The following is a 21,980-nucleotide window of genomic DNA, read 5'->3' on the forward strand; positions in this document are numbered from 1 at the left end:
GTTTTTGGTTAAAAATTGTAGATTCACAATTTTGTAAAGGAAAATCACGGATAGCTTTTTATTGGTGGAACATTTTGTAATCTTTTTCTATTATTATAAAAACTTGATAATTGACATTACCGGTCTAGTAGAAATAAAACACAAAATTTGAAGAGATATATATAAGTTCGATCGAAAATCACGGCCAAATGTGGGAAGCGTCATTGACGTAAAGCAAATCCAAATTTAGGAAGTGTCATTTTAATTAACATTGAACTACTAACCACTCCTGTCATGTCTAGCAAATTTACATTCAAACATAAATTGTGGTTTAGGTCCTTTTCAGGTAAATCTATAGATAGATATATAGCAAATTAACAACATAGTTCCTTTTGGATGAGTCAATATTCAACATGTTGATTTTGCCAACTGTAAATTTTCCTTTTCGTTGATGGTTACAGATGAATGTGCGAATTTATCTCCATTCAAAATTACTGAATTTGTAATAATAACAAAATCAGATATTCAAAAATGCTTCAAGAAATATAAACCACAGACGAGAATAGTAAAAATGAGATATGTCCGGTCAGAGATCAACAAGCAAGACAAGTATAAAAACCCCTTCAAGGCTTCTTCATTTCTTCCATTTTTAAAAGTAAATAAGATAGTAATATTAACACTTAGTTTTTCTTTTCCTTTTCATTATTTTCTTTTATTTTGTAACAGAAATAAAAGAAAATAAAAGAAAATAAAAAGATGGGTTACATTTCAATGTCCGTGGTTGCATTCCTTGTTGTTTTTGCTTCGCCGGTGGTTCTAGCCACCGATACAGATCCGATTCCAGAAAACAGAGCCCAAATCCCGCAATGGTTTAAAACAAACGTTAAACCATATTCCCAGAGAAAGGGCACGCTAGACCCCGCCCTCGAAGCTGCTGAAGCAGCGCGACAAATTATCACCGTAAGTTACTAAAATCTGATTTTTGGTTTGGTTCGGTTCATATCGATTTGACCGAATTAAGTAGGCGTTGTTAAATTTTTGCTTATATGAATAGTTTACAAATGTATGTTAACTCGAGTGAAAAATGAAAATCTCATTGCAGGTGAATCAAAAAGGTGGCGCTAATTTCAAGACATTAAACGAAGCTATCAAGAGCATTCCGACAGGAAACAAGAACCGTGTGATCATCAAGTTGGCTCCTGGTGTATACAATGAGAAGGTCACAATCGACATAGCTCGACCATTCATTACATTGCTTGGTCAACCTGGTGCGGAAACGGTCTTGACTTACCACGGGACAGCCGCTCAGTACGGAACCGTTGAGAGTGCAACTCTTATCGTCTGGGCTGAATATTTCCAGGCAGCTCACCTCACCATTAAAGTATGAGAAGCATATCTATATTCGTTATACGTTACTACATTACGTTAGAGATTAATCGCTACTAATTAATTTGATTTTGTTATACTATAGAACACTGCTCCAATGCCGAAACCAGGTTCACAGGGACAAGCTCTAGCAATGAGGATCAACGCTGATAAGGCAGCTTTCTATAGTTGTAGATTCCATGGTTTTCAAGATACTCTCTGTGACGACAAGGGCAACCATTTCTTCAAGGATTGTTACATCGAAGGAACTTATGATTTTATCTTTGGAAGAGGAGCTTCCTTGTACTTGGTAACCTTAAAATTAAATATTAGACATCTTTTAACATGGTACACATATATATAGCATTTTTTTGATATTAATAGTACATATATTTGTATGTAAACTCGATAGAATACGCAATTGCACGCTGTTGGAGATGGATTAAGAGTGATCACAGCTCAAGGTAGACAAAGTGCAACCGAACAAAACGGATACACGTTCGTGCACTGCAAAGTCACTGGAACCGGAACCGGAATCTATTTGGGCAGGTCTTGGATGAGCCACCCTAAAGTCGTCTATGCTTTCACAGAGATGACCAGCGTGGTCAATCCATCTGGCTGGAGGGAGAACCTCAACCGCGGATATGACAAGTACGTAACATTTCATATCATCTCATTTACATATAGAACTACATTTTATATATATATTTGATTATAAACTGAATTTGATATTGTGTGTTGTATAAATACAGGACGGTGTTCTATGGAGAATACAAGTGTTTCGGACCAGGGTCACACTTAGAGAAGAGAGTGCCTTACACACAAGATATTGACAAAAACGAAGTTACGCCTTTCCTCACTCTTGGTTACATTAAGGGCTCCACATGGCTACTTCCTCCTCCTAAATACTGAAATTTTTCTTAAGACAACTTATTTGTTGTAACACCGTTCTTTAATTTATAATTGAAATGTTCCCATCTTTTTAGTTTCTTTATTTTTTTTTTGTATTGCTTAAGATATGAATTGATCAATATTTTTTCTACATATATAAATCTTCCAATTCATTCATTTCTATATATACCGGATGTTTGTGGTGTTTTTGTTTTCCTTTATTTAGAAATTCCTATAGGATATATATACAAAATTTGTTTTTGTAAAATATCATAATTATGTTCACACCCTATTGAGTTAATGATTTGTTTTTGTTTTTCTTATGTTAAACGTTCATGGTATATATGTTTAAAGTACCAACAAAAAGAAAGAGTCAATGTCTATCCATGATATATATGCTTTTATTAAACATTTTGATTATTTTAACCAAAAAAAAGTAGAACACACACATTTTCTAGATCTCATCATTTTAATAGTTCTAGTTGCAAATGTTAAACTTCAATATTTTTCGTATATATATGAATCAGCTTCTTCTTTCTTTAATTTTCTCGGCGAATTAGTATATTTTAATCCATAAGAGATGCATGCATAAATTTTATTGAATTAAGTGAAGACCCAATGGTCAAAAGAAAAAAAAAATATAGATATGCACCGACGAAGCCGCCGCGAGTAGCCGCGTCACAGCCAGGTCAGCAAAAAGTCGCCATCCAATTAAAGAAGAGAAGGATAGCAACTTCTGCAACGTGTTCTGCTGAGTCTGACTTAGATTCGGAATCTGGTTCTTACGATTTAATGACCATCCGATTTTCAACGGCTAAGATTGTTTAGAACCATTAGTACAATATTGTCACATCCGCAGAGAATCCACGCCCCTAAATGAGCTTTACTTCCATGTTTTTCGCATCTCCTCGTGATAACATCGACGATCAATTTTTTTTCTTTCACGTTTTGTTGATATATATAAATACGTTTTCGGAAATGTTTTAAATAAATATTGTTGGTCATATTCTATAGTATATTCGGATTAAAATCATTTTTAATTTCACTAATTATGGAGAGATATTCCTAAAATGCCTTAGTATTTAAAGAATGCGAGTCAATTGCACTAGATGCATGTTTTTATTTTGTTTCTAACGTGGACCTTATGTAAGCAGGTCTGAAGTTTATCCACAATTTGCTGTACTAATTGATAACATTTGTATATGTATTCCAAATATGAAATGTCATTAAATGTCTCATAAAAGTGATAATACAATACTGTATTTGGGAAAAATAAATGAGTCATACAACATAGTAATCAACAAGGTAAAAAGTCATATAACGCCGTCCCCAAAAACAGTCTGTCCCAGCTCCATCCTAATTGGGTATCCACGTCCCGATCCTGTCACAGGACACCAGTAAGAAAACGGAAACCGAAAATTTCAAGAAACCAATATCGTTTTCTTTTCCTCAATTAAAGTTATAAAAAAAAAAAAATCCCTGAAAATATCACATGGTTTTTTAAAACAATTAGTGTTAAAATCAAAATTTACTACCTTCTCCACCGTTATTTACGAATTTACCATGTTGGTATATTCTTAAAAACTTTTGTAGTTCTTGTAATTACTAAATTTTTTTTCCGTAATTTTTTCGATTATTATTTATAACTTTCCAACTCAAGCCAATATTTTTTTAGTAAATTTTAAAGGAATGTTAATCTTCTAAAGATATGTTTGACTTAAAAAGGAGTTAAAAATGATGAGATAGCCAAAAAAAAGATTAGAGAAATCCAAATAAATAATAAGGGGTAAAAGAGTCATTGCAGTCGATAATTAGTCTCCGTCTGACGTAGGATACGTCAAAAATATCCGATCTCATTCAAATTACGCTTTCTCTTCTTTCCCCTACAAATACTCAATTCTTTCTTCTTCAATTCATCACAACAAATCAAAAACTCCAAGTTCTTACCTTTTTCCCATTTACAATCGGTAAATTTCTCCGATCACGAGATACAAATTTCACTTTCTGATATCTTGGATCTTCCGATCACTTTGAATTTTTTGGTTTGTTGATTTTTTTTTTTTTTTTGTTCCATAAAGTTCGAATTTTTTATAGAGAAGAAACCATGAATGCTTTAGCTGCAACAAACAGAAACTTCCGTCATGCATCTCGAATCCTGGGTTTGGATTCGAAGATCGAGAGAAGTCTTATGATCCCATTTAGAGAAATCAAGGTTTGACTTTTTTTTTTCCTTTTGAGGTTTTACTCTTTTGTTTCGTTTTTGGGGAAAATTCGTCTCAATCTTTGTTTGGATTTTTTTACTTTTGATTTCAGGTTGAGTGTACGATTCCTAAAGACGATGGCACTCTGGTTTCATACATCGGATTTAGGGTTCAACATGACAATGCTCGTGGACCCATGAAAGGTGGAATCAGATATCATCCTGAGGTAGGGTCTTTTATCATTTGTTCTTGATCTAGGATTTAAAGTTGACAACTTTGGGGGTTATAGATTGAATCTAGGGATTTGAATTAAGGGTTTTGATTTTTTGGTTTGAAGGTTGATCCAGATGAAGTTAACGCACTAGCTCAGCTGATGACTTGGAAGACTGCTGTAGCAGATATTCCATATGGTGGTGCTAAAGGTGGAATTGGATGTAGTCCTCGTGACTTGAGTTTGAGCGAGCTTGAGAGGTTGACTCGTGTGTTTACACAGAAGATTCATGATCTTATCGGTATTCATACCGATGTGCCTGCTCCTGATATGGGCACTAACGCTCAAACCATGGCTTGGATTCTTGATGAGTACTCCAAGTTTCATGGTCATTCCCCTGCTGTTGTCACTGGAAAGCCCATTGTAAGGCTTTTAAGATTTTGGTTATATCATTCTGAGTCCGGAATCTGTTGTTTATTCTATGGATGTTTTCTTGATTTGAATTAATTCGATGTTTCTATGTGATTACCATAGTTTTGAGCTTTTTGGTATAGAAGTAACTGTTGGATCACTTTGGTGTAGGATCTTGGTGGTTCATTAGGTAGGGAAGCTGCCACAGGTCGTGGTGTAGTATTTGCCACCGAAGCTCTTCTTGCTGAGTACGGGAAATCGATTCAGGGTTTGACATTTGTTATTCAAGTAAAACCATTATCAGCTAATCTCAGATCTCAAGCTTTATTGTGTATATGATATAAGACAGAAATGTTGAGAGATTTGGATGATATGTGACAGGGTTTTGGGAATGTTGGAACATGGGCTGCGAAGCTGATCCACGAGAAAGGCGGTAAAGTGGTTGCAGTAAGCGACATTACTGGTGCAATCAGGAACCCTGAAGGTATCGACATCAACGCTCTCATAAAACACAAGGACGCAACTGGAAGTCTCAATGATTTCAATGGTGGAGACGCTATGAATTCAGATGAATTGCTCATTCATGAGTGTGATGTTCTCATTCCATGCGCTCTTGGTGGTGTCCTGAACAAGTCAGTTCAAAAACTTCACTCATCAAATCAACACCAATCATAGAGATTCACTTTCTGATTCTTATATTTCCCAATATTTGTTCAGGGAAAATGCTGGAGATGTGAAGGCAAAGTTTATAGTAGAGGCAGCTAACCATCCAACAGATCCAGATGCTGATGAGGTAATGCATCGATAACACAAGAACTCATCCCTGAAACTCCGAAAATAAAAATCCTAATCTGTTTGGTTTTGGCAGATTCTGTCGAAGAAAGGAGTGATTATACTTCCAGATATCTACGCAAACGCAGGAGGAGTGACAGTGAGTTACTTCGAGTGGGTGCAGAACATTCAAGGATTCATGTGGGAAGAGGAAAAAGTGAACTTGGAGCTGCAAAAATACATGACTCGAGCCTTTCACAACATCAAGACAATGTGCCATACTCATTCTTGCAACCTCCGTATGGGAGCTTTCACTCTTGGAGTTAACCGAGTCGCTCGAGCCACCCAGTTGCGTGGTTGGGAAGCTTAATTCAGTTGAATCCCCCTTATATACTCTGTTTCTTGCTTGCTCTGTTTTCCATTTTTTTTTTTTTGGTTTCATTGTTACTGAAAATCATTGAGCTTTCCGAAATGGAAAAGGAAACAAATGGATTGAATAAAAACTAACAAATTGGAATAAAATATATGATTGGATTAAACGAGAGTTTCAAAGCAGAGGATGAAATATTCCAGGAAAAAAAAAGCCCAAATTTTAGTTTCATCAGTTGTGTGGCTTGCTACTTCATTATTATTATTATTAAAACACAAATAGTGAAACCAAAACATTTATTAAAATCGGTTACATATTACTGGAATTCAATTTGAAGTTCTCAAAAAAATTGTTACATTTCCGTTAAAAGGTTCCATTTGTTAGATGATCTAGTATTCCAATGTATCAAACAGCACTGGTGACTTGACTATTACGATGATCTTCGTCGTACAAATTCTTTAGAAGATTCTTATGAAAACTTCTAACTAAAAAAGCAGGTTCCAAAAGTGGAGAGTACATCGTCCTCATAACCATCTCTCTTTGAAGTGAAGAACAATAGTCATTATAAGTAGAAATTGTCACATTCAATTGGAATCCAATTCCAAATAAGAAGTCCAGCTCTAACAAGTTCATCTCCTCTGTGGTTATTCCTCCAACTTTCGCATAGAATGCATTATTGTAACACCTATATTTTATAAAAATTCAGATAATATTTGTTAGAAAATTGTCAAGAAGAACAAAACAATTCTATAAAAACTTCAATTTAAACAAAGTTTTAACGTTAATTAATGAAATGAACAAAACGAGAACAATTTTCACTCCAATTAAAAAGAATCATAACTTGTTTTTCTAACAAAGACGAGAACTTACAAGTCATCCATGAACTTAGCAGAGACCAAGACGCTGGTGATGATGAGTCTATGGACATTAGAGGAATCAATGGGCAACAATGGCTGCTTTTGTATGAACCGATCCAAATATATATACGCGACTATGTAACACGAGTCGCTGCAATCTGCGTACTTGAATATCCTCTCCATATAGCTTCTGATTGATATAGAAGGTTTGGTCACTGCATTGAAAGCTGAGATCCTCTTGTGCTCCCTGAACGGACGGCTCAGATCGTCGTTCGTCTCCGACACCCTTTGTAGAAGAGATGACATCGCCGTTATGACATTTGGCATGATCTCAGCCATTGGTTCTTGATCGTGAATCATCTTCTGATCAATCTGATAAGCCATTGGATTTAGAGAGAGATGTGTAGGTTATTACATAGATTAAGTTTGTGTTGGTGTCTCCTCTTTTGCCTGTCGTTTTGGGTGTTTATATAGAATAAATAGTAGGACATGTATGTGTCATGCTAATGATTATTGGGTTCTCACTACAGATTCTCCAAAGATTATCTCTTTTGATTAATGGTTTTATTGCAATTTTATTCTAAGCTCTAACCACTAAATTTGGACCATTTGGCTAACATATTGGAGACACAATGTTTGTTTTAGATTAATAAAGTCATTAGGTAAGTATTATTTAATTAAAAACCCTTATAAAGGAAGATATTTTTCACATATATAAGATTTGTAAACAGAAAGCTTATGAAAGTAATGCATATTGGGTTGAATTTTGTTGCTTATAACTCACGTCGCTGAATTGGTTAGAACTTCGAACTGCAGAACATTAAAAGAAAAAATGTGAATAAGTAGTGTTACCATGAAGAATTTCTGTATTCGAGGTTTATGACCAAATTAAAAAGTCATAACTTAGAAGCATTAGTTACATCTTTTTTGAAGAGATGATAATAAATAAGATAATGCTAACTTGAGAGATTAGGTTTTCGTTAGGATAAAATTGGTTAACCACCAAACTAAAATCCCCCTTAATTTTGTTCTGACTTTCACTTTTCTTGTTGACTCTGCCAATGTGTATACTATTATTGTATACATTGAATAAATTTACCCTAATATTAAGGTATTAGTAGTATCTATGATATGCTGTTATGCTTAGAGGCAGCGTCACTAAAAGCGCCATGTGGCGGAGTGATGAGCCAGGACCAAGGTGCTAAACACGTTAAAGAGTAATGAGCAACATGTTGTCTATATTCAAAGATTTGTGAAATGTTTAAGATCACTGAATCTTAATGTCTCTTTCACTTCTCATTATTATTATTTTTTTCGGGTATCTTATAATCCGGATCTGATGCTCAAGAACATTGCCTGTTAATGATTTAGATGATTATTATATCACGTCTTATATTTTGAATGTGAAAGAAATTGATATGGTTAAACCGAGAAGAGACAACACAAAATCCTATACAGATTAGAAATTGGTGAAGTAATCTTTACAGACTCACTTAATCAGATTTACTCGATATAAAGACAAATCTTTGACATGACACTAAACAATCTCTAAAAATCTATCCAAATGCACTGAACACTCTGTTCCACCACATAGAACAACTTTCCTCACGAACAAAACTCACGAAACAATGGAATGGGTTTATCAATGCTTCTTGATTCGTTCATGAGGCTAAAATATGGGCTTCTTACGGATGGCCCAAATGATATAAGAATAAACAAAAAATAGAGATAACGGCCCAAAATAATAGTAGAAAGAGAGAGGAGTACTAATGACTTATTCAAATATTTATTAGTTGAATTTGGAGTAACGAAAAGAATTTCACAAAGGTGAGATGATCCCACATCTTTTATTATGTATGATGAGATGACAAGTACATATAAACACACGCACACACACAAACCAACAAAGCAACAGGTAAAGAGGTCCTCTGGGAGAATCCTCTGTTTTGGGAGAAGAGGAACAAAGGCTTTTGATTAGCCATAGCAGCGGATAGGGTCCTTGCAGCTCTTTGCAGGTGATTGAGCGTTTCCATGCATCCCACCTTTGACAAGGTACTGCTGATGGTATTCTTCAGCTTTGTAGAATTTCTTTGCCGGTAAGATCTCAGTCACAATCTTATCCTCCAGTTTTTTCTGCTCTTTCTCTAGAGACTCGCGTGCTAGTTTCTCTTGCTCCGGTGTGTAGAAATATATACCTGATCGGTATTGTGCTCCCAAAAGTTCTCCCTGCAACAGTTTAAAGATCGGTTAGGAATTGAACGTTGTCAAGATCACATTCACTATGAAAGCTATAATTGAGGACAATGACAAGCACCATCAAATTTCATTTCAAGATAAGAACACAAATTCAGTTTAACCATTACCATATACATGTCTCTACACTACTACAGAAACCAAAACAATCGGAAGATGGAAATAACAAGAAGATTCCACCCCAAAAAAAGTCAACTAGAAGTCAACATTCTTGAGAAGCCACTGAAAGCAGAGCAAGTCTCAAGACTCATAAATTTGACCAGAAATTAACAAAATTAGACACTAAAACACTAGATCCTCTGGTAATCAAACAGAAAATTTAGAAAAGAAACCAACAAATCGAAACAAGAATCGATACCTGACGATTCAAGGTGGTAGGATTATGTCTAGACCAAAACAAATCAAGAAGTGTCTCATAAGTGCATTCTTTAGGATCATATTGAACCCTGACAACTTCTGCATGGTTCGTGGTGTTCGTACAGACATCTTCATAAGACGGATTGTGAGAGATCCCATGAGTGTAACCGACCTCAGTCACGGTCACGCCAGGGATTCTCTGGAAAGCAAGCTCCACTCCCCAGAAACAACCGGCGGCGAACTCAGCAAACTCGTTTCCCGGCGCCGGAACATCGTTGTCTGGCTCTTGAGCTATCGGAGAAGGAACAATCGCAGGTTTGTCAGCTACTTGAGGAGGCTCCTGAGCTACCGGAGAAGGAGAAGTTTCCACTACTTGAGGTTCCTGAGTTTTCAGAGAAGAATCCATTGTTAAGTGTATTGTTTGATGATGAGACCTCGGGAAGCTCGTTTATATATATAAAGAAGCTAGTCAGAGATTAACACCTAAAAATCATCGCTAAATAGGAATATTCATATTTCAATGTAAGTAGTATTTGACACACAAGAAAAATACATTCAATCAATACTATGTGTAGCATTTATAATTTGGTCAAATTGTTAATGAATAATGGATATATTACGCGTCATTTCTTTTATTGTATATAGAAATACTGTATCAACTATCTATTTAAAAAAAAAATCCAACAACCATCATTATAATTTGGAAACATAATTCAAAAAAATTGGTTGGTCTGAAATTATTTAGATCAATTCGTATTTGAGAAAGACAATCTATAGATTGGTCAGATATAATATTGATCAAAACTTGGAAAACATGTGTTTATGAAATGACTTTTGATACCGTTCACATTTTTTTTGGGTCAATTACTCAACTAGCTAGTTCTAAGCTCTATTATATGAACTATGAAGGATGACTTAATAATAAACAATCATGCAAGTATGCAACTTGTAGGTTGGTGGGCACGTTTGTTTATGCAATCAAAACTAGAGAATCATTACTCTAATAAAGGAATGGCCCTCCAACACTCTTTTTTTTTTTTTTTTTCGTTGGCTACATTTACCATGTTGATGGCTTTTTAGATCTAGTAAGGATCGCAATGATTATTTGGTTTATGTTTATAGAGTATAACATCAATATTACAACATTGCGAATGAAATTCCAAAGAAGTAGTTACATAGCGTGTGAACAACTTAGTCAAGTTTTACACAATCTATTTGACACACAAGTCCTTTGATGCTAAGTCCTCTGTTTTCGGAGAGGGACAGAGGAAAGCAGCTTATTAGCCGTAACAGCGGATTGGGTCGTTGCAGCCTTTGGCAGTGGATTGCCCTTGGCCAAACCGCCCACCTTTTGACAGATACTGTTGATGATGCTCTTCAGCTCTGTAGAATTTCTTAGCTGGCAAGATTTCAGTCATGATCTTTCTCTCCATTTGTTGCTGGTGACGTTCAAGTGACTCACGGGCTAGTTTCTCCTGCTCGGGTGTGTAGAAGTATATTCCAGATCTGTATTGGGTTCCCACGTCATTTCCCTGATCACAGCAAAGTCATAAATCAAAGTATCAATTTAGCATGGAAGTAGGCTGCCGAGAAAACTGAGTACTTAAACTAAAATTATGATAGTAAACACAGAGAATTCAAACTCATGAGATAAACAGTCATAAGACTGGTCAGTATATGCTATTGAAAGTCAGAGAAGATGCAAATGTAAATTGTCGGAAAAAAGCATAAATAGGATTTTTTTTCATCATAATACACAAGGTTAACATCATCGAGATAGTTGTCCCGAGTTTGCAACAACAGAAATTGCTAAAACCATATAACCTAAACAGACCGCTTACGATTTGGTTTCGTACATGCGTAGAATTTGAGAATACTTCGCTATGAACCCCAACGAGATAATTTGACTATAAGCTAGTGAATTTCTCAAACAAAACTAGCAGAAACTTGCATATGATTATAGTTCTCTGCGCACAGATGCAAGACAAATGATAAGCCAAACTAACATCAATATAAACAAACATGAAATCCAATGCTAATCAATGATCATGAACAGAACAAGAAGAACCTCTCTGAAATCCGTATCTCTACCTCAATTAAAAAGGGAGCAACAGGGGAGAGATTACAGAGCTACTACATAATCTGGATCATACTAAGATCAACGACCAAAGTTACCAACTCAAGCCTCATAATTCAACAAAAATCAAGATTCAATATCATTTCCTTCCTCATATTCTACTTAGATGATCAAGGTTCCAAATTTAAAAAGTTTCAAAGTAAAGACTGGTGATGAAAATCAGAAAGCTATCAGATTTGAGAAAAATCAAGAAATCCCCAAAGCACAACAGACTCAGGCACATCCCAATAGATTCAATAATCCTAAAGACAGAATCTTTCTCAATCCCCGAACTTGAAAGGTTAAAACTTTCAACTCTTGGATCCAAAAATACCTGGCGATTCAAAGTGGTGGGATCATGCCTAGACCAGAACAAATCAAGCAGAGACTCATAGGTGCAATCGTTAAGATCATATTGAACCCTAACAACCTCCGAATGGCCTGTGGTACCAGAACAAACATCTCCGTATGAAGGATTGTCTACGGTCCCTTGGGTGTATCCAGCCTCGGTCTGAGTCACCCCTGGGACTCTCTGAAACGCCAGCTCGACACCCCAGAAACATCCAGCTCCGAATTGGGCAAACTGATTCCCCGGCGCCGGTGTGTCATCGTCATTTCCCTGAGCGATCGGAGAAGGATCCATATTGGTTTGCCCACTTGATCCCAAACCCAATCTGTTGAGTATGTTCATTGAGAAATTTCTAAAGAGAGATATGAACAGAGGAGAGGAGAGAGATGCTGCGAAACTCAAGACGTGTCTTCCGGTAACTAGCGTTTGCGTTTTGGTAGCGATCACGATTAGATAGTGATAACCACAACTTTTAATCGCAGTGAATCATCTGTGATATAGATACGGTCAAACGGTGAATTTACTACACCGAACCAGATAAAATTACCTAAAATATAAACCGATATCGGTTATTTTTTGAATTTTCCGCTATCGAATCGAACAAATACAAATTCAATGTAGTCAAAGAATCTAATTCCTTTTTTTTTATTATACATTGATTGATTAATAACTTTAAGCATAACGTTGTTTACATGTCATTTTTGTAAGAAATTTGCTGAGCAAACAAAACGAAATTTGTATAACGAACCAAAAATTTAGGTTTTAATTTGGTCATGAACTCAAACAAAAATAAAGAAATTCAACAAATAAATACTCTCACTCATTATAGGGCAAATATGAATACACATATACATGAAAACACTTATTATAGATAGTTTTTAATCAGCAAAACCATATGAATGGAAAAGCAAAAACCATAAAATATACAAAAATTCCCATGGTACCCCTCCAACCGCTGTCGCCAACAAAACGGGCGGCTGAGCTAGCGACTCCGGTCGCAGGGTTATTCTTTTTAGAAGATGGTTGAAGAATCCCTGAAGTGGCGGCTTGGGGAGATCCCACGGGAGCCTGAGATGGGCCATTGCCTTCAACATTGACTAGTAACCTCATACCGGCGAAGCAATGGAGCCTATTACCGCATACAAAGAACCGGTTTCCCGGTTTGGAAAGAGCAACGGTCGTGTTCCCGTTTGTGAACGTCCGGATCGCATCTGTTGTGTTGCAATTTTGGTAGTTGTCTTTAGCCACTTCGTATACACTATGCGTCGATGAGTATTGGAACACTTGCAAAAACATTATACACATAATTAATTAGACTAATTAGTTCATTAAGGGAAACTGTAAATTAATTTGAGTTTTTAATTATGTAGTATATATATAGTTGGATGAAGCCAACATGATCAAAGATACTTACTTAGAACATCACCAGGAGAGAATCGCTTGCCTGAAGTCCAAGACTCGAGATCGGAGCTTATGTCCCAACCGGAGCTGTCTCCTACAAAGTATGTCGTTGCGTTACATCTTCTTATTACTACAACCCCAAATATGATGCAGAGATTGAAAAGAAATTGTATCTTCGACGTCTTCTTCATAGTGCACGCTGTTTGTATTTTCTCAATAAATTGCGTTTAATTTTCTTGTATTGCTATAGTTGTCTATATGCATATGTGTGAATGGAATTATGGAAATATATATGTTTTTATATAAGGCATAGGTTAAGGTTGCTCATTGGTGGATAACCTAACTTCACAACCACCACAACATATATGATCTGCTTTGTTCCCTATAGCCTTTTTTTTGTTCTTAACAAATTTTTCGTGTTTCACAATTCATATGATTCATATGCTGTTAGTTAAAGTCCACAACCCTAAAATGGTTAAATCTTGATGGAGATATTGAAGCAGTAATTCATATTTATTTTTTGTTCTTGATTGCACAACATACAAATATAGGGAAGATTTTAATGGCCAGTAAATAATGCTTGTATTTATATATGATCTTGTGGAATGGTGATATTAGTTGTTATGTACTTTTCCTTTTCTCGAAAATACTTGCAGAGGGCTTGGAATTGGCATTGAAGGGGTGTTGAACCATAACTCCTCGACTAATCCTGAGTGTTTCTCTTTACCAAACCTACCTAATAATATGCGTCCAGAGAATTTCCCTTGTAACACTTTTTATAGTTGTTGGAGCATCAGAACTAGAACATGTATGATCGAAAAATTATACTAGATATATGGTTTAGCCTTTTGGGATAAAAAGTTAAAATATAGTCGAATTTTTAAAACATGTACAAGAAAACAATTCTTTTTGTCCTAAAATATAATTTCTAGGATGAACATTTTGTTTGCAACTTTTATTTACGTATTACGTATTTATAAATTAACTAATATACCCAACGAAAAATAGTACTAATACTGTATATCACTAGAAGCTAGGTAGTTGTATTTCGATGAAAAATCGATGTAATATTATTTCTTAATTGCTAGTTGTGTTAAATTATGATTGAAAATTCTCATTTTAATGTCAGTGACAATGTGACATCAGACATTTTTTTGTCTTTCCCAAAGGAAGATAAATGCCCATTGCATGAAGGAACCCGGCGCAATACATTTTACCTAGACCTTACGCATGACCGTATATAACAATTTCATTATTATTTTTACAGAATTGTTACAACTCAAACGACATATATATCGAATTTATCTGTACATGCATTCACATATGTGTCCAACATATTTATGAAGGCTTGAAATCCGGACAAGAGGATGCTTTTTTGCGGAAAGCTTCTTTTTGTTTTTTAGTAGTTGGGACTATGAATGAGATCGAAGTCTCCATTTAAAAATTAAATCCATGTTAGTGTTCCTACTTCCTACTATATCCCAACATCTTATTAATATCCCTCGTCATATATGAATTTGGACATTCTTATACATTTCGTACAACATATGGATGTTCATTATATTATCATTTTGATAATAAAGTTTAGTTTCTTATTGGTACACGATAAACAATTGACAGTTACACATGCTCTAGATATTCCAAAAAGGAAGAATAATAATTTAGTATTCGACCGTCATATTTTAATATATAACTCCGAAATATCAATAAACGACTACAAGCCTACAAACCTTATATATAGAGGAGCCACTCACACTTTCATTTTAGTTATCCCTTCACAATATTAACCGATTTCTCAACACTCAAATTCAAATACCAATAATGGAGAAAGGTGAGGATTCAAGCACATTCAAAATGGGGAATTCTGCACAAGAGAGGAGTTTACCGTATGTACCTGACTGTTACGTCGTCCCGCCTTCTAGCAAACCATGTGACTCAAATTCCGGAATCGTACCCACTATCGATGTTTCTCGGCTGAAAGGGGGAGATGATGAACGTCGAGGGGTTATTCAGGAGCTAAGTTTGGCATGTCAACATCTTGGTTTTTTTCAAGTAAGCTATTTTACAAGTAAATTCATATAACTTTGAGTTTTTTTCCGAAATTTTGGTTGCAAGGAAACTGCTTTTTCATCCACTTTTTGTTTCTTTTTATCAACGATATATGTAATGTAGAAGTTTGCTTACATTTGATAACCACGGATTCAACATAGTATTAACATACATATAGTTCGTGTCATTATTTAAAATCACGTTAAATCAGCTCTCGTATTCGTTGAAATCAAAATATCAGCTGTGTTAGTAACGTGACGTGGCTGTCACATGCCGGGGGTCTAAATGTAGTTTCTGGTTAATTGGCTCCAAAATATTTCAACATTTTCCGGTATATCCTTCCACTCTAACTGATTCATTTTTTCCATTCTTTTTGTCCGATGAATATATTAGATAGTGAACCATGGAATCAACCAGAACATACTAGATGACGCCTTGGAGGTTGCGAATAGCTTCTTCGAGCTGCCGGCGAAGGAGAAGAAACAGTTTATGTCAAACGATGTCTACGCACCGGTTCGGTACAGTACGAGTCTCAAGGACGGTTTGGACACGATCCAATTCTGGAGGATTTTTCTAAAGCACTATGCACATCCTCTTCATCGTTGGATTCATCTTTGGCCAGAGAATCCACCCGGATACAGGTATTACATGTCACTGATTAGGTCATACTTATACATTGCATCTACAAAATATAGCGGCAGATTTTGTCTTTTTTCTTGACGTGCATCTAATGAACTGAATCACCTGGACCGTCCTAACTAAGGTAAGGTTTAAGAAATCCTTTGTTTTACTTGCAACCCTTCACTTATCATTTTTCTTTTTTTCTTTTTTTGTCCTTATGTTAAAAACAATAAAATAATATATGAATATATATTAAAATACTGAATAAGCTTTATGCAATAGACATTTTTAGTCAATTTAATTTCTTATCAAATATGATCGTCTAAATTTAAAGAGCTAATTTTCTCTTTGCACTATATATTTAATTTAGTACGTAATAACATCGTTAAGTTACCTAACAGTTAATTTATTCTTAACTTTCTTTCTTTTTTCTAATTGATTAAAAAATATCACATATCTTCCCTGTTTTTTTGTTTTTTGTACGTGGTACTCTTTTTTGTTTTTGTTCTCTAACATAGAACACGGTTTTGTTTTTCTTTCTAACCTATGGGTTTTATGATTAAAAAAAAAAAAAAAACAGTTTTGTTGCCTGTGTATTAAAGAAATTTAGAACTGACTTAAAAATAAACTATTTCATGATTTGACCATCTTTTATCTTAATTTATTTTATATAATGGAATAGGTTGAGGATTTACATTGTATAATTAAGAAAGACATAATTACTGTTCTGTTTTGTTTTACGTTTTTTAGACCATGTCTATCACATTTTGCAAGTACTAATCGTCTATTATACGTATTTAAGTACACACACGTGTTTGCGTTTTTGTGAATAATTCAGGGAAAAAATGGGAAAGTTCTGCGAGGAAGTGAGGAAACTATCGATAGAGTTAATGGGAGCAATAACGGAAAGCCTAGGTCTAGGGAGAGACTACCTGTCGTCTCGGATGGACGAAAACGGCATGCAAGTCATGACAGTTAACTGCTATCCACCCTGTCCGGACCCTGAGACGGCGCTAGGCCTGCCGCCGCATTCAGACTATAGTTGCATCACCCTCCTTCTACAGAACTTGGACGGTCTCAAGATCTTCGATCCAATGGCTCACGGTGGATCTGGCCGTTGGGTTGGTGTCCCACAAGTCACAGGTGTACTTAAGGTGCGTTTCAACTGTACCGGTTTAGACGTAAACAGAAATAATTGAAACGTTTAGATCCAAAACAAAAAATGTAATCACCATGCATCTTCGCTCTTTTTTCTTTATTTAGGTCCATATTGGTGACCATGTGGAAGTTCTAAGCAATGGATTATACAAGAGCATCGTTCATAAAGTCACTTTGAATGAAGAGAAGACGAGAATCTCTCTCGCGAGCTTGCATAGCTTGGGTATGGACGATAAGATGAGTGTACCGCGCGAATTGGTTAACGATGAAAATCCGGTTCGGTATAAAGAGAGCAGCTTTAACGATTTTCTTGATTTTCTTGTCAAAAATGACATTTCTCAAGGGGATAGGTTTATTGACACTCTCAGAATCAAGGACTGATTAAGAGGACAATAAAATAAATACAGAATAAGAATAAAGGACTGATCAGGTCTTAGCCCGGTTTGGTTTGGTACACGGTATGACTCAGTCCATGTCCTTTTGGCGTTTAACCTGTGATAACGTGGAGATGTATATCAGAGACATATATACGTGTTAAATTGTAATGTAAGATATATAATTAGCATATCATTCTCTCGATTTCCAAATATTCATTGAAATCAAAATACCACCCAAATATGTATGTGCGCGTCTAATTTAGATTATTTTTATTAAATATTTTTCTATTTACAAATAGAAGAAAAGAAATATAATATGCATGGTTAATTGGTTTTTTTTTTTAAACATAAATATTTTAAAAACATAAACCCTTTAAAAAAAAAAACCTTTAAAAAAAAACATAAATATATGTATATAATAATTCGAAAAAATCTACGTAATTAATAACGAGTGAGATTCATTCAAGAATTTTGACAAAGTCCTAACATCGATCTGGTCCATCTGTATTTACCAAAGGCGTAGGCCCTAAATTCGCCACCAAATATTTAATAAATTTTTAAGGGGTGTTTGTTTAGTAAAGAATTACGATTTTTATCTGATTTGACACAAAAGTATCTTTTAGCCTTAATTCGTTACGTTGTAAAGACACTGATCCAATCCCTTCTACACAACAAGATCGGATTATATAGACCCAATATGTACAGATCCGCGAGCTGGAACCGTGTGACCGAGGATTACTCGGTGCCTTGGTCCGCACCAAAGGGATTATGGAAGGGCTTAGACGAAGACGAGCCGGCTCCATACGATCCCACTGGCCAAGAGATGACTAAGAAAGAGAAGTCACGTACCAAGTTTGCTGAAAACGCCGTTCACATAATCCCTTTTGTCCTTCTTGCTTGTGCTCTCGTCCTTTGGTTCTTCTCTAATCCAGGTTTGTTTACAATTATACACATTGTGTCCCTATTCATGATCTTAGGCTATCATATATATTTGCTCGATTCTCTATGCGTGCAAACAAACCATCTATTTGAGAATGTTGCATCTTCTAGTCTTTTTGATCCAGTTATTTACTTGTGATAGAAGGCCATGAATCAAGTTTCCTTAAACACATAATCTTTCTTTTTTAAAATCAATTCGGAACTCACATGATAGATATGTGTAACGTACATACATATTTGATACTCTTAAGTAGATTTGTAGCGTCAAATAAAATGATTGCACATTTTTTTACGTATAGATGTAGATGTTGGGGTGAAAGGGGACTCCATTGCGGCTAGGATTGAAGGATTAACGATCGAAGGAGACATTGACAATGACAGCGACGGAACTCAGACCGGATTCTTAGGAGCCGCCACAGAGGTCGGACATTCAAAAAATAAACTAAAACGCGAGGCTAATAAACGCAATCGGAGGATACAAGCTTCAAGGAAAGTGATGAAAGGTTTTTATTAATCACCTTTTTGTTTGATAAATATTTACGAGATAAACTTTCAAAACGAATTATTCTTTTTTTTCTTTCTATTTTGATTGCGCATGTTAGTTGATCAGGAGATGTGTTTCTTTGGTTAAACTTTTATATTTAGTTCTTCACATTATCTTCAAGATCCACAAGAACTACTTTCACTCTGTATTGACGCCTTTCTTTTTGATTAATCTGCTACAACTTGGAGGACAGCGGTTTGATGTTTAAAAAAGACTAGGGAAAAAAGTTTAAACGTTACCATTTGTGCATGCAATTGCTTCTTTTCTTTTCAGAAAAGAATACGCGTCTTTCCAAAAAAAACCTTGTAAACTGGCATAAATTCTGATTAAAAACCGTCACTTTATAGATCTGCCAAAAATAAAGACATTAATCTAGTGTGTAAAGGCTCTAAACAAAAAGAAAACAATTATATCCGAATCCAATTTTTCTATAACATGATTTTAGATTCAACTGTTTTAGCTACAAATTAGAAAGAAATTATTTTTTTATCTAAAATTCATAGCTAAAACAGTTAGAATCTAAAACCATATTTTAAAAAAAGTAGATTCGGATATGAAATGATGAAAAAACTTTATTTTCGTACGATTCTCAATTTAAAAAGATGTATTTAACGTAACAATTTTCGGATATAACAAAAAAGCGATTTGAATAGTAGATGCGAGGAAAAAGTTTTGTTTTTGTCTTATCTTCGGTCCGAGAAAATGTATTTAACGCAAAACTTTTCGGACATAAAGAAAAAACGATACGAATATCAAGTGCACAGAAAAAACTTTATTTATGCCTGATTTTCGCTCCGAAAAAATGTATTTAACGCAAAACTTTTCGGATCTAAATAAAAAAGTGATAAATAAGCTTTTTATGGTGATAATAGTATGCTGTATAATCATTTCCTACTTCGATCAAATTTATTACGACTAAAATATAAATTATGGAAATGACATTTGCAAACTATTTCTATTGTCTTTGGATTTAGCAATGCTCTCACCAACCTACCAAGATTGCAAAAGAGAAACGGCTGTCGAGGATTTAAAGGATTCCTCTCGACACGTGTGCCAGATGGTGCTCCTCTCCTCTTTATTATTTTTAAGTTCTTCTGATTATCACTTACACGTGTGCCTTCTCATGCAATTTTTACCACTCGTGTGTTTCCAAATGTTTTTCACTCTTCTTCCTTCACGTAAACGCTGCCCTTATTAACGTCTGTTAACTTTACCTCTCACGAATCAAACACCATTTAACACCATAATCAAATATTGAAATATTCTAAAACGTTGATCATGATGACGATTTTTGTAAATTACTGTAATTGTATATACTTTACATACGATCTGCTGCATCTGGAAAAATATATCTTCAAATCATATTAGTTTATCTTTCACCATCTTCCGTTGCCGTTAAGATATTATGTATCCACAGTATATAAGTGCATGCAACAAAAAATAACTGTAACGTTTAAACTTTAAAATATAGTTTTGGCATTTTTCATTGCAAAAGGTAAAATTATTAAATATTCGACTTTTTATTTCGTTTTTCTTCCTATAAATTCCCCTTTCAGTTTCCTAAATTACTTAAGATTTTCCTAAGATGAAATCTCTGTAGTTTTTTTTTTGTTCCTTTCTTAAATTTCGAAAGAAAGACATTTATTAAACCAAAATAACTCTTTAGATCATTGCAAGGAAAAATGTTGAAAAGTGCAAGTCCAATGGCATTCTACGATATCGGAGAGCAGCAATACTCTACTTTCGGGTACATTTTAAGCAAACCTGGGAACGCAGGAGCTTACGAGATTGACCCTTCGATCCCAAACATCGACGATGCGATCTACGGCTCAGATGAGTTCCGTATGTACGCTTACAAAATCAAACGGTGTCCTCGTACTCGTAGCCACGACTGGACGGAGTGTCCCTACGCTCACCGTGGCGAGAAAGCCACACGCCGTGATCCTCGCCGTTACACTTACTGTGCAGTCGCATGCCCGGCTTTCCGAAATGGCGCATGCCACCGTGGCGACTCATGCGAATTCGCACATGGCGTATTCGAGTACTGGCTCCACCCGGCGCGTTACCGAACACGCGCATGTAACGCCGGGAACTTGTGTCAGAGGAAAGTGTGTTTCTTTGCCCACGCGCCGGAGCAGCTAAGGCAGTCTGAAGGAAAGCACAGGTGCAGGTACGCATATAGGCCGGTGAGGGCTAGAGGTGGTGGAAACGGCGATGGAGTGACGATGAGAATGGACGACGAGGGTTACGACACGTCACGGTCTCCGGTGAGAAGCGGGAAAGATGATTTAGATAGTAACGAGGAGAAGGTGTTGTTGAAGTGTTGGAGTCGGATGAGCATTGTGGATGATCATTATGAGCCGTCCGATTTGGATTTGGATTTGTCACACTTTGATTGGATCTCAGAGTTGGTCGATTAAATTTGGGAAATCAAAGCAGAGAACAAAAGAAACCCGATAAATAAAGTGGATTTTGTTAAAATCCACAAGATCAAGATTCAAGATGAGAGATCTTGTCATGTATATGGTAAATTTAATTGTAATGATTTATTGCAATGTCGCAAAAGAAGTTACTTCTCTTTGCATGTAAACAGATTCTTGATCTTCTATAAGTCTTTGTATTTTCTATCGTATAAACAATGTTATAAAACAGAGTTTCAAAAGAAAATTGGCTAAGTTTGTATTTTAGTCACTACTAGTCATGCAACCGTTACGTAGATATTATAGTTGTCGCTTGTCAGTAACTCGGTATATCCGTATA

The 21,980-nt window shown here is 35.5% G+C and overlaps 9 protein-coding genes, 3 long non-coding RNA genes and 1 other non-coding gene across 16 annotated transcripts; 8 read left to right on the forward strand and 5 right to left on the reverse strand.

Moving 5' to 3' along the window:
- Nucleotides 1-385: 385 nt before the first annotated feature.
- Nucleotides 386-590, reverse strand: AT5G01395. Its single transcript, NR_142502.1, has one exon. It is a non-coding gene; the product is annotated as an other RNA (long non-coding RNA).
- Nucleotides 591-622: 32 nt separating this feature from the next.
- On the forward strand, nt 623-2,525 carry AT5G07430 (Pectin lyase-like superfamily protein). The gene is made up of 5 exons (NM_120825.5): nt 623-939; nt 1,082-1,360; nt 1,451-1,654; nt 1,757-1,995; nt 2,097-2,525. Exons 1-5 carry the CDS (start codon nt 736-738, stop codon nt 2,254-2,256), a joined length of 1,086 nt encoding a protein of 361 aa, NP_196360.1. The 5' UTR covers nt 623-735; the 3' UTR covers nt 2,257-2,525.
- A 769-nt stretch (nt 2,526-3,294) lies between these two features.
- On the forward strand, nt 3,295-3,687 carry AT5G00355. The gene has a single exon (NR_144126.1). It is a non-coding gene; the product is annotated as an uncharacterized misc_RNA (transcript).
- Nucleotides 3,688-3,945: 258 nt separating this feature from the next.
- Nucleotides 3,946-6,428, forward strand: GDH2 (glutamate dehydrogenase 2). 3 transcript variants are annotated; one of them, NM_001125711.2, is made up of 8 exons: nt 3,946-4,202; nt 4,314-4,447; nt 4,549-4,662; nt 4,774-5,070; nt 5,230-5,346; nt 5,440-5,690; nt 5,776-5,851; nt 5,927-6,428. In NM_001125711.2, the coding sequence occupies exons 2-8, from the start codon at nt 4,340-4,342 to the stop codon at nt 6,197-6,199; spliced, it is 1,236 nt and encodes a 411-aa protein (NP_001119183.1). In that variant the 5' UTR covers nt 3,946-4,202; nt 4,314-4,339; the 3' UTR covers nt 6,200-6,428. The 3 variants fall into 3 exon arrangements, with proteins under 3 accessions (NP_001119183.1, NP_196361.1, NP_001119184.1); NM_120826.3 differs by having other exon boundaries at nt 3,946-4,447; NM_001125712.2 differs by having other exon boundaries at nt 4,149-4,447; nt 5,440-6,241.
- A 49-nt stretch (nt 6,429-6,477) lies between these two features.
- Nucleotides 6,478-7,498, reverse strand: CYCP4;3 (cyclin p4;3). The gene is made up of 2 exons (NM_120827.3): nt 7,070-7,498; nt 6,478-6,884 (listed from the first exon to the last, which is right to left on the reverse strand). The coding sequence occupies exons 1-2, from the start codon at nt 7,438-7,440 to the stop codon at nt 6,605-6,607; spliced, it is 651 nt and encodes a 216-aa protein (NP_196362.1). The 5' UTR covers nt 7,441-7,498; the 3' UTR covers nt 6,478-6,604.
- Nucleotides 7,499-8,816: 1,318 nt separating this feature from the next.
- On the reverse strand, nt 8,817-10,415 carry PMSR2 (peptidemethionine sulfoxide reductase 2). The gene is made up of 2 exons (NM_120828.4): nt 9,668-10,415; nt 8,817-9,282 (listed from the first exon to the last, which is right to left on the reverse strand). Exons 1-2 carry the CDS (start codon nt 10,070-10,072, stop codon nt 9,031-9,033), a joined length of 657 nt encoding a protein of 218 aa, NP_196363.1. The 5' UTR covers nt 10,073-10,415; the 3' UTR covers nt 8,817-9,030.
- Nucleotides 10,416-10,710: 295 nt separating this feature from the next.
- On the reverse strand, nt 10,711-12,666 carry PMSR3 (peptidemethionine sulfoxide reductase 3). Its single transcript, NM_120829.3, has 2 exons — nt 12,117-12,666; nt 10,711-11,198 (listed from the first exon to the last, which is right to left on the reverse strand). The coding sequence occupies exons 1-2, from the start codon at nt 12,471-12,473 to the stop codon at nt 10,947-10,949; spliced, it is 609 nt and encodes a 202-aa protein (NP_196364.1). The 5' UTR covers nt 12,474-12,666; the 3' UTR covers nt 10,711-10,946.
- A 226-nt stretch (nt 12,667-12,892) lies between these two features.
- AT5G07475 (Cupredoxin superfamily protein) lies at nt 12,893-13,792 on the reverse strand. The gene is made up of 2 exons (NM_147847.3): nt 13,546-13,792; nt 12,893-13,414 (listed from the first exon to the last, which is right to left on the reverse strand). Exons 1-2 carry the CDS (start codon nt 13,721-13,723, stop codon nt 13,014-13,016), a joined length of 579 nt encoding a protein of 192 aa, NP_680152.1. The 5' UTR covers nt 13,724-13,792; the 3' UTR covers nt 12,893-13,013.
- Nucleotides 13,793-13,876: 84 nt separating this feature from the next.
- Nucleotides 13,877-14,378, forward strand: AT5G01405. The gene has a single exon (NR_142503.1). It is a non-coding gene; the product is annotated as an other RNA (long non-coding RNA).
- A 975-nt stretch (nt 14,379-15,353) lies between these two features.
- KUOX1 (KAR-UP oxidoreductase 1) lies at nt 15,354-17,883 on the forward strand (the record flags this gene model as incomplete). Of its 2 annotated transcripts, none has more annotated exons than NM_001342944.1 (4): nt 15,354-15,584; nt 15,975-16,222; nt 17,041-17,356; nt 17,466-17,883. In NM_001342944.1, the coding sequence occupies 4 exons, from the start codon at nt 15,354-15,356 to the stop codon at nt 17,739-17,741; spliced, it is 1,071 nt and encodes a 356-aa protein (NP_001318498.1). The 2 variants fall into 2 exon arrangements, with proteins under 2 accessions (NP_001318498.1, NP_001332701.1); NM_001342945.1 differs by having other exon boundaries at nt 15,556-15,584; nt 17,466-17,741.
- A 436-nt stretch (nt 17,884-18,319) lies between these two features.
- On the forward strand, nt 18,320-19,513 carry AT5G07490 (uncharacterized protein). Its single transcript, NM_120831.4, has 2 exons — nt 18,320-18,669; nt 18,976-19,513. The coding sequence occupies exons 1-2, from the start codon at nt 18,435-18,437 to the stop codon at nt 19,188-19,190; spliced, it is 450 nt and encodes a 149-aa protein (NP_196366.2). The 5' UTR covers nt 18,320-18,434; the 3' UTR covers nt 19,191-19,513.
- A 673-nt stretch (nt 19,514-20,186) lies between these two features.
- AT5G01415 lies at nt 20,187-20,456 on the forward strand. The gene has a single exon (NR_142504.1). It is a non-coding gene; the product is annotated as an other RNA (long non-coding RNA).
- Nucleotides 20,457-20,805: 349 nt separating this feature from the next.
- On the forward strand, nt 20,806-21,842 carry PEI1 (Zinc finger C-x8-C-x5-C-x3-H type family protein). The gene has a single exon (NM_120832.2). The coding sequence runs from the start codon at nt 20,903-20,905 to the stop codon at nt 21,638-21,640; it is 738 nt and encodes a 245-aa protein (NP_196367.1). The 5' UTR covers nt 20,806-20,902; the 3' UTR covers nt 21,641-21,842.
- The last annotated feature ends 138 nt before the right edge of the window (nt 21,843-21,980 follow it).

Source organism: Arabidopsis thaliana, chromosome 5, assembly GCF_000001735.4.
Source record: "Arabidopsis thaliana chromosome 5, partial sequence".
NCBI classification, from domain to species: Eukaryota; Viridiplantae; Streptophyta; class Magnoliopsida; order Brassicales; family Brassicaceae; genus Arabidopsis; species Arabidopsis thaliana.

What these genes read in the sequence shown, in the direction of transcription:
- AT5G07430 (NM_120825.5), top strand. Translation starts at nt 736, where the DNA reads ATGGGTTACATTTCAATGTCCGTGGTTGCATTCCTTGTTGTTTTTGCT. An exon ending in CAGCGCGACAAATTATCACC is followed by an intron (nt 940 to 1,081) that starts GTAAGTTACTAA and finishes ATCTCATTGCAG; the next exon opens with GTGAATCAAAAAGGTGGCGC. An exon ending in GAGGAGCTTCCTTGTACTTG is followed by an intron (nt 1,655 to 1,756) that starts GTAACCTTAAAA and finishes TAAACTCGATAG; the next exon opens with AATACGCAATTGCACGCTGT.
- GDH2 (NM_120826.3), top strand. Translation starts at nt 4,340, where the DNA reads ATGAATGCTTTAGCTGCAACAAACAGAAACTTCCGTCATGCATCTCGA. An exon ending in GAATCAGATATCATCCTGAG is followed by an intron (nt 4,663 to 4,773) that starts GTAGGGTCTTTT and finishes TTTGGTTTGAAG; the next exon opens with GTTGATCCAGATGAAGTTAA. An exon ending in CTTGGTGGTGTCCTGAACAA is followed by an intron (nt 5,691 to 5,775) that starts GTCAGTTCAAAA and finishes ATATTTGTTCAG; the next exon opens with GGAAAATGCTGGAGATGTGA.
- PMSR2 (NM_120828.4), bottom strand. Translation starts at nt 10,072, where the DNA reads ATGGATTCTTCTCTGAAAACTCAGGAACCTCAAGTAGTGGAAACTTCT. An exon ending in CTACCACCTTGAATCGTCAG is followed by an intron (nt 9,283 to 9,667) that starts GTATCGATTCTT and finishes AAACTGTTGCAG; the next exon opens with GGAGAACTTTTGGGAGCACA.
- PMSR3 (NM_120829.3), bottom strand. Translation starts at nt 12,473, where the DNA reads ATGAACATACTCAACAGATTGGGTTTGGGATCAAGTGGGCAAACCAAT. An exon ending in CCACCACTTTGAATCGCCAG is followed by an intron (nt 11,199 to 12,116) that starts GTATTTTTGGAT and finishes TGCTGTGATCAG; the next exon opens with GGAAATGACGTGGGAACCCA.
- AT5G07475 (NM_147847.3), bottom strand. Translation starts at nt 13,723, where the DNA reads ATGAAGAAGACGTCGAAGATACAATTTCTTTTCAATCTCTGCATCATA. An exon ending in CTCTCCTGGTGATGTTCTAA is followed by an intron (nt 13,415 to 13,545) that starts GTAAGTATCTTT and finishes TGTTTTTGCAAG; the next exon opens with TGTTCCAATACTCATCGACG.
- AT5G07490 (NM_120831.4), top strand. Translation starts at nt 18,435, where the DNA reads ATGTACAGATCCGCGAGCTGGAACCGTGTGACCGAGGATTACTCGGTG. An exon ending in TTGGTTCTTCTCTAATCCAG is followed by an intron (nt 18,670 to 18,975) that starts GTTTGTTTACAA and finishes TTTTACGTATAG; the next exon opens with ATGTAGATGTTGGGGTGAAA.
- PEI1 (NM_120832.2), top strand. Translation starts at nt 20,903, where the DNA reads ATGTTGAAAAGTGCAAGTCCAATGGCATTCTACGATATCGGAGAGCAG.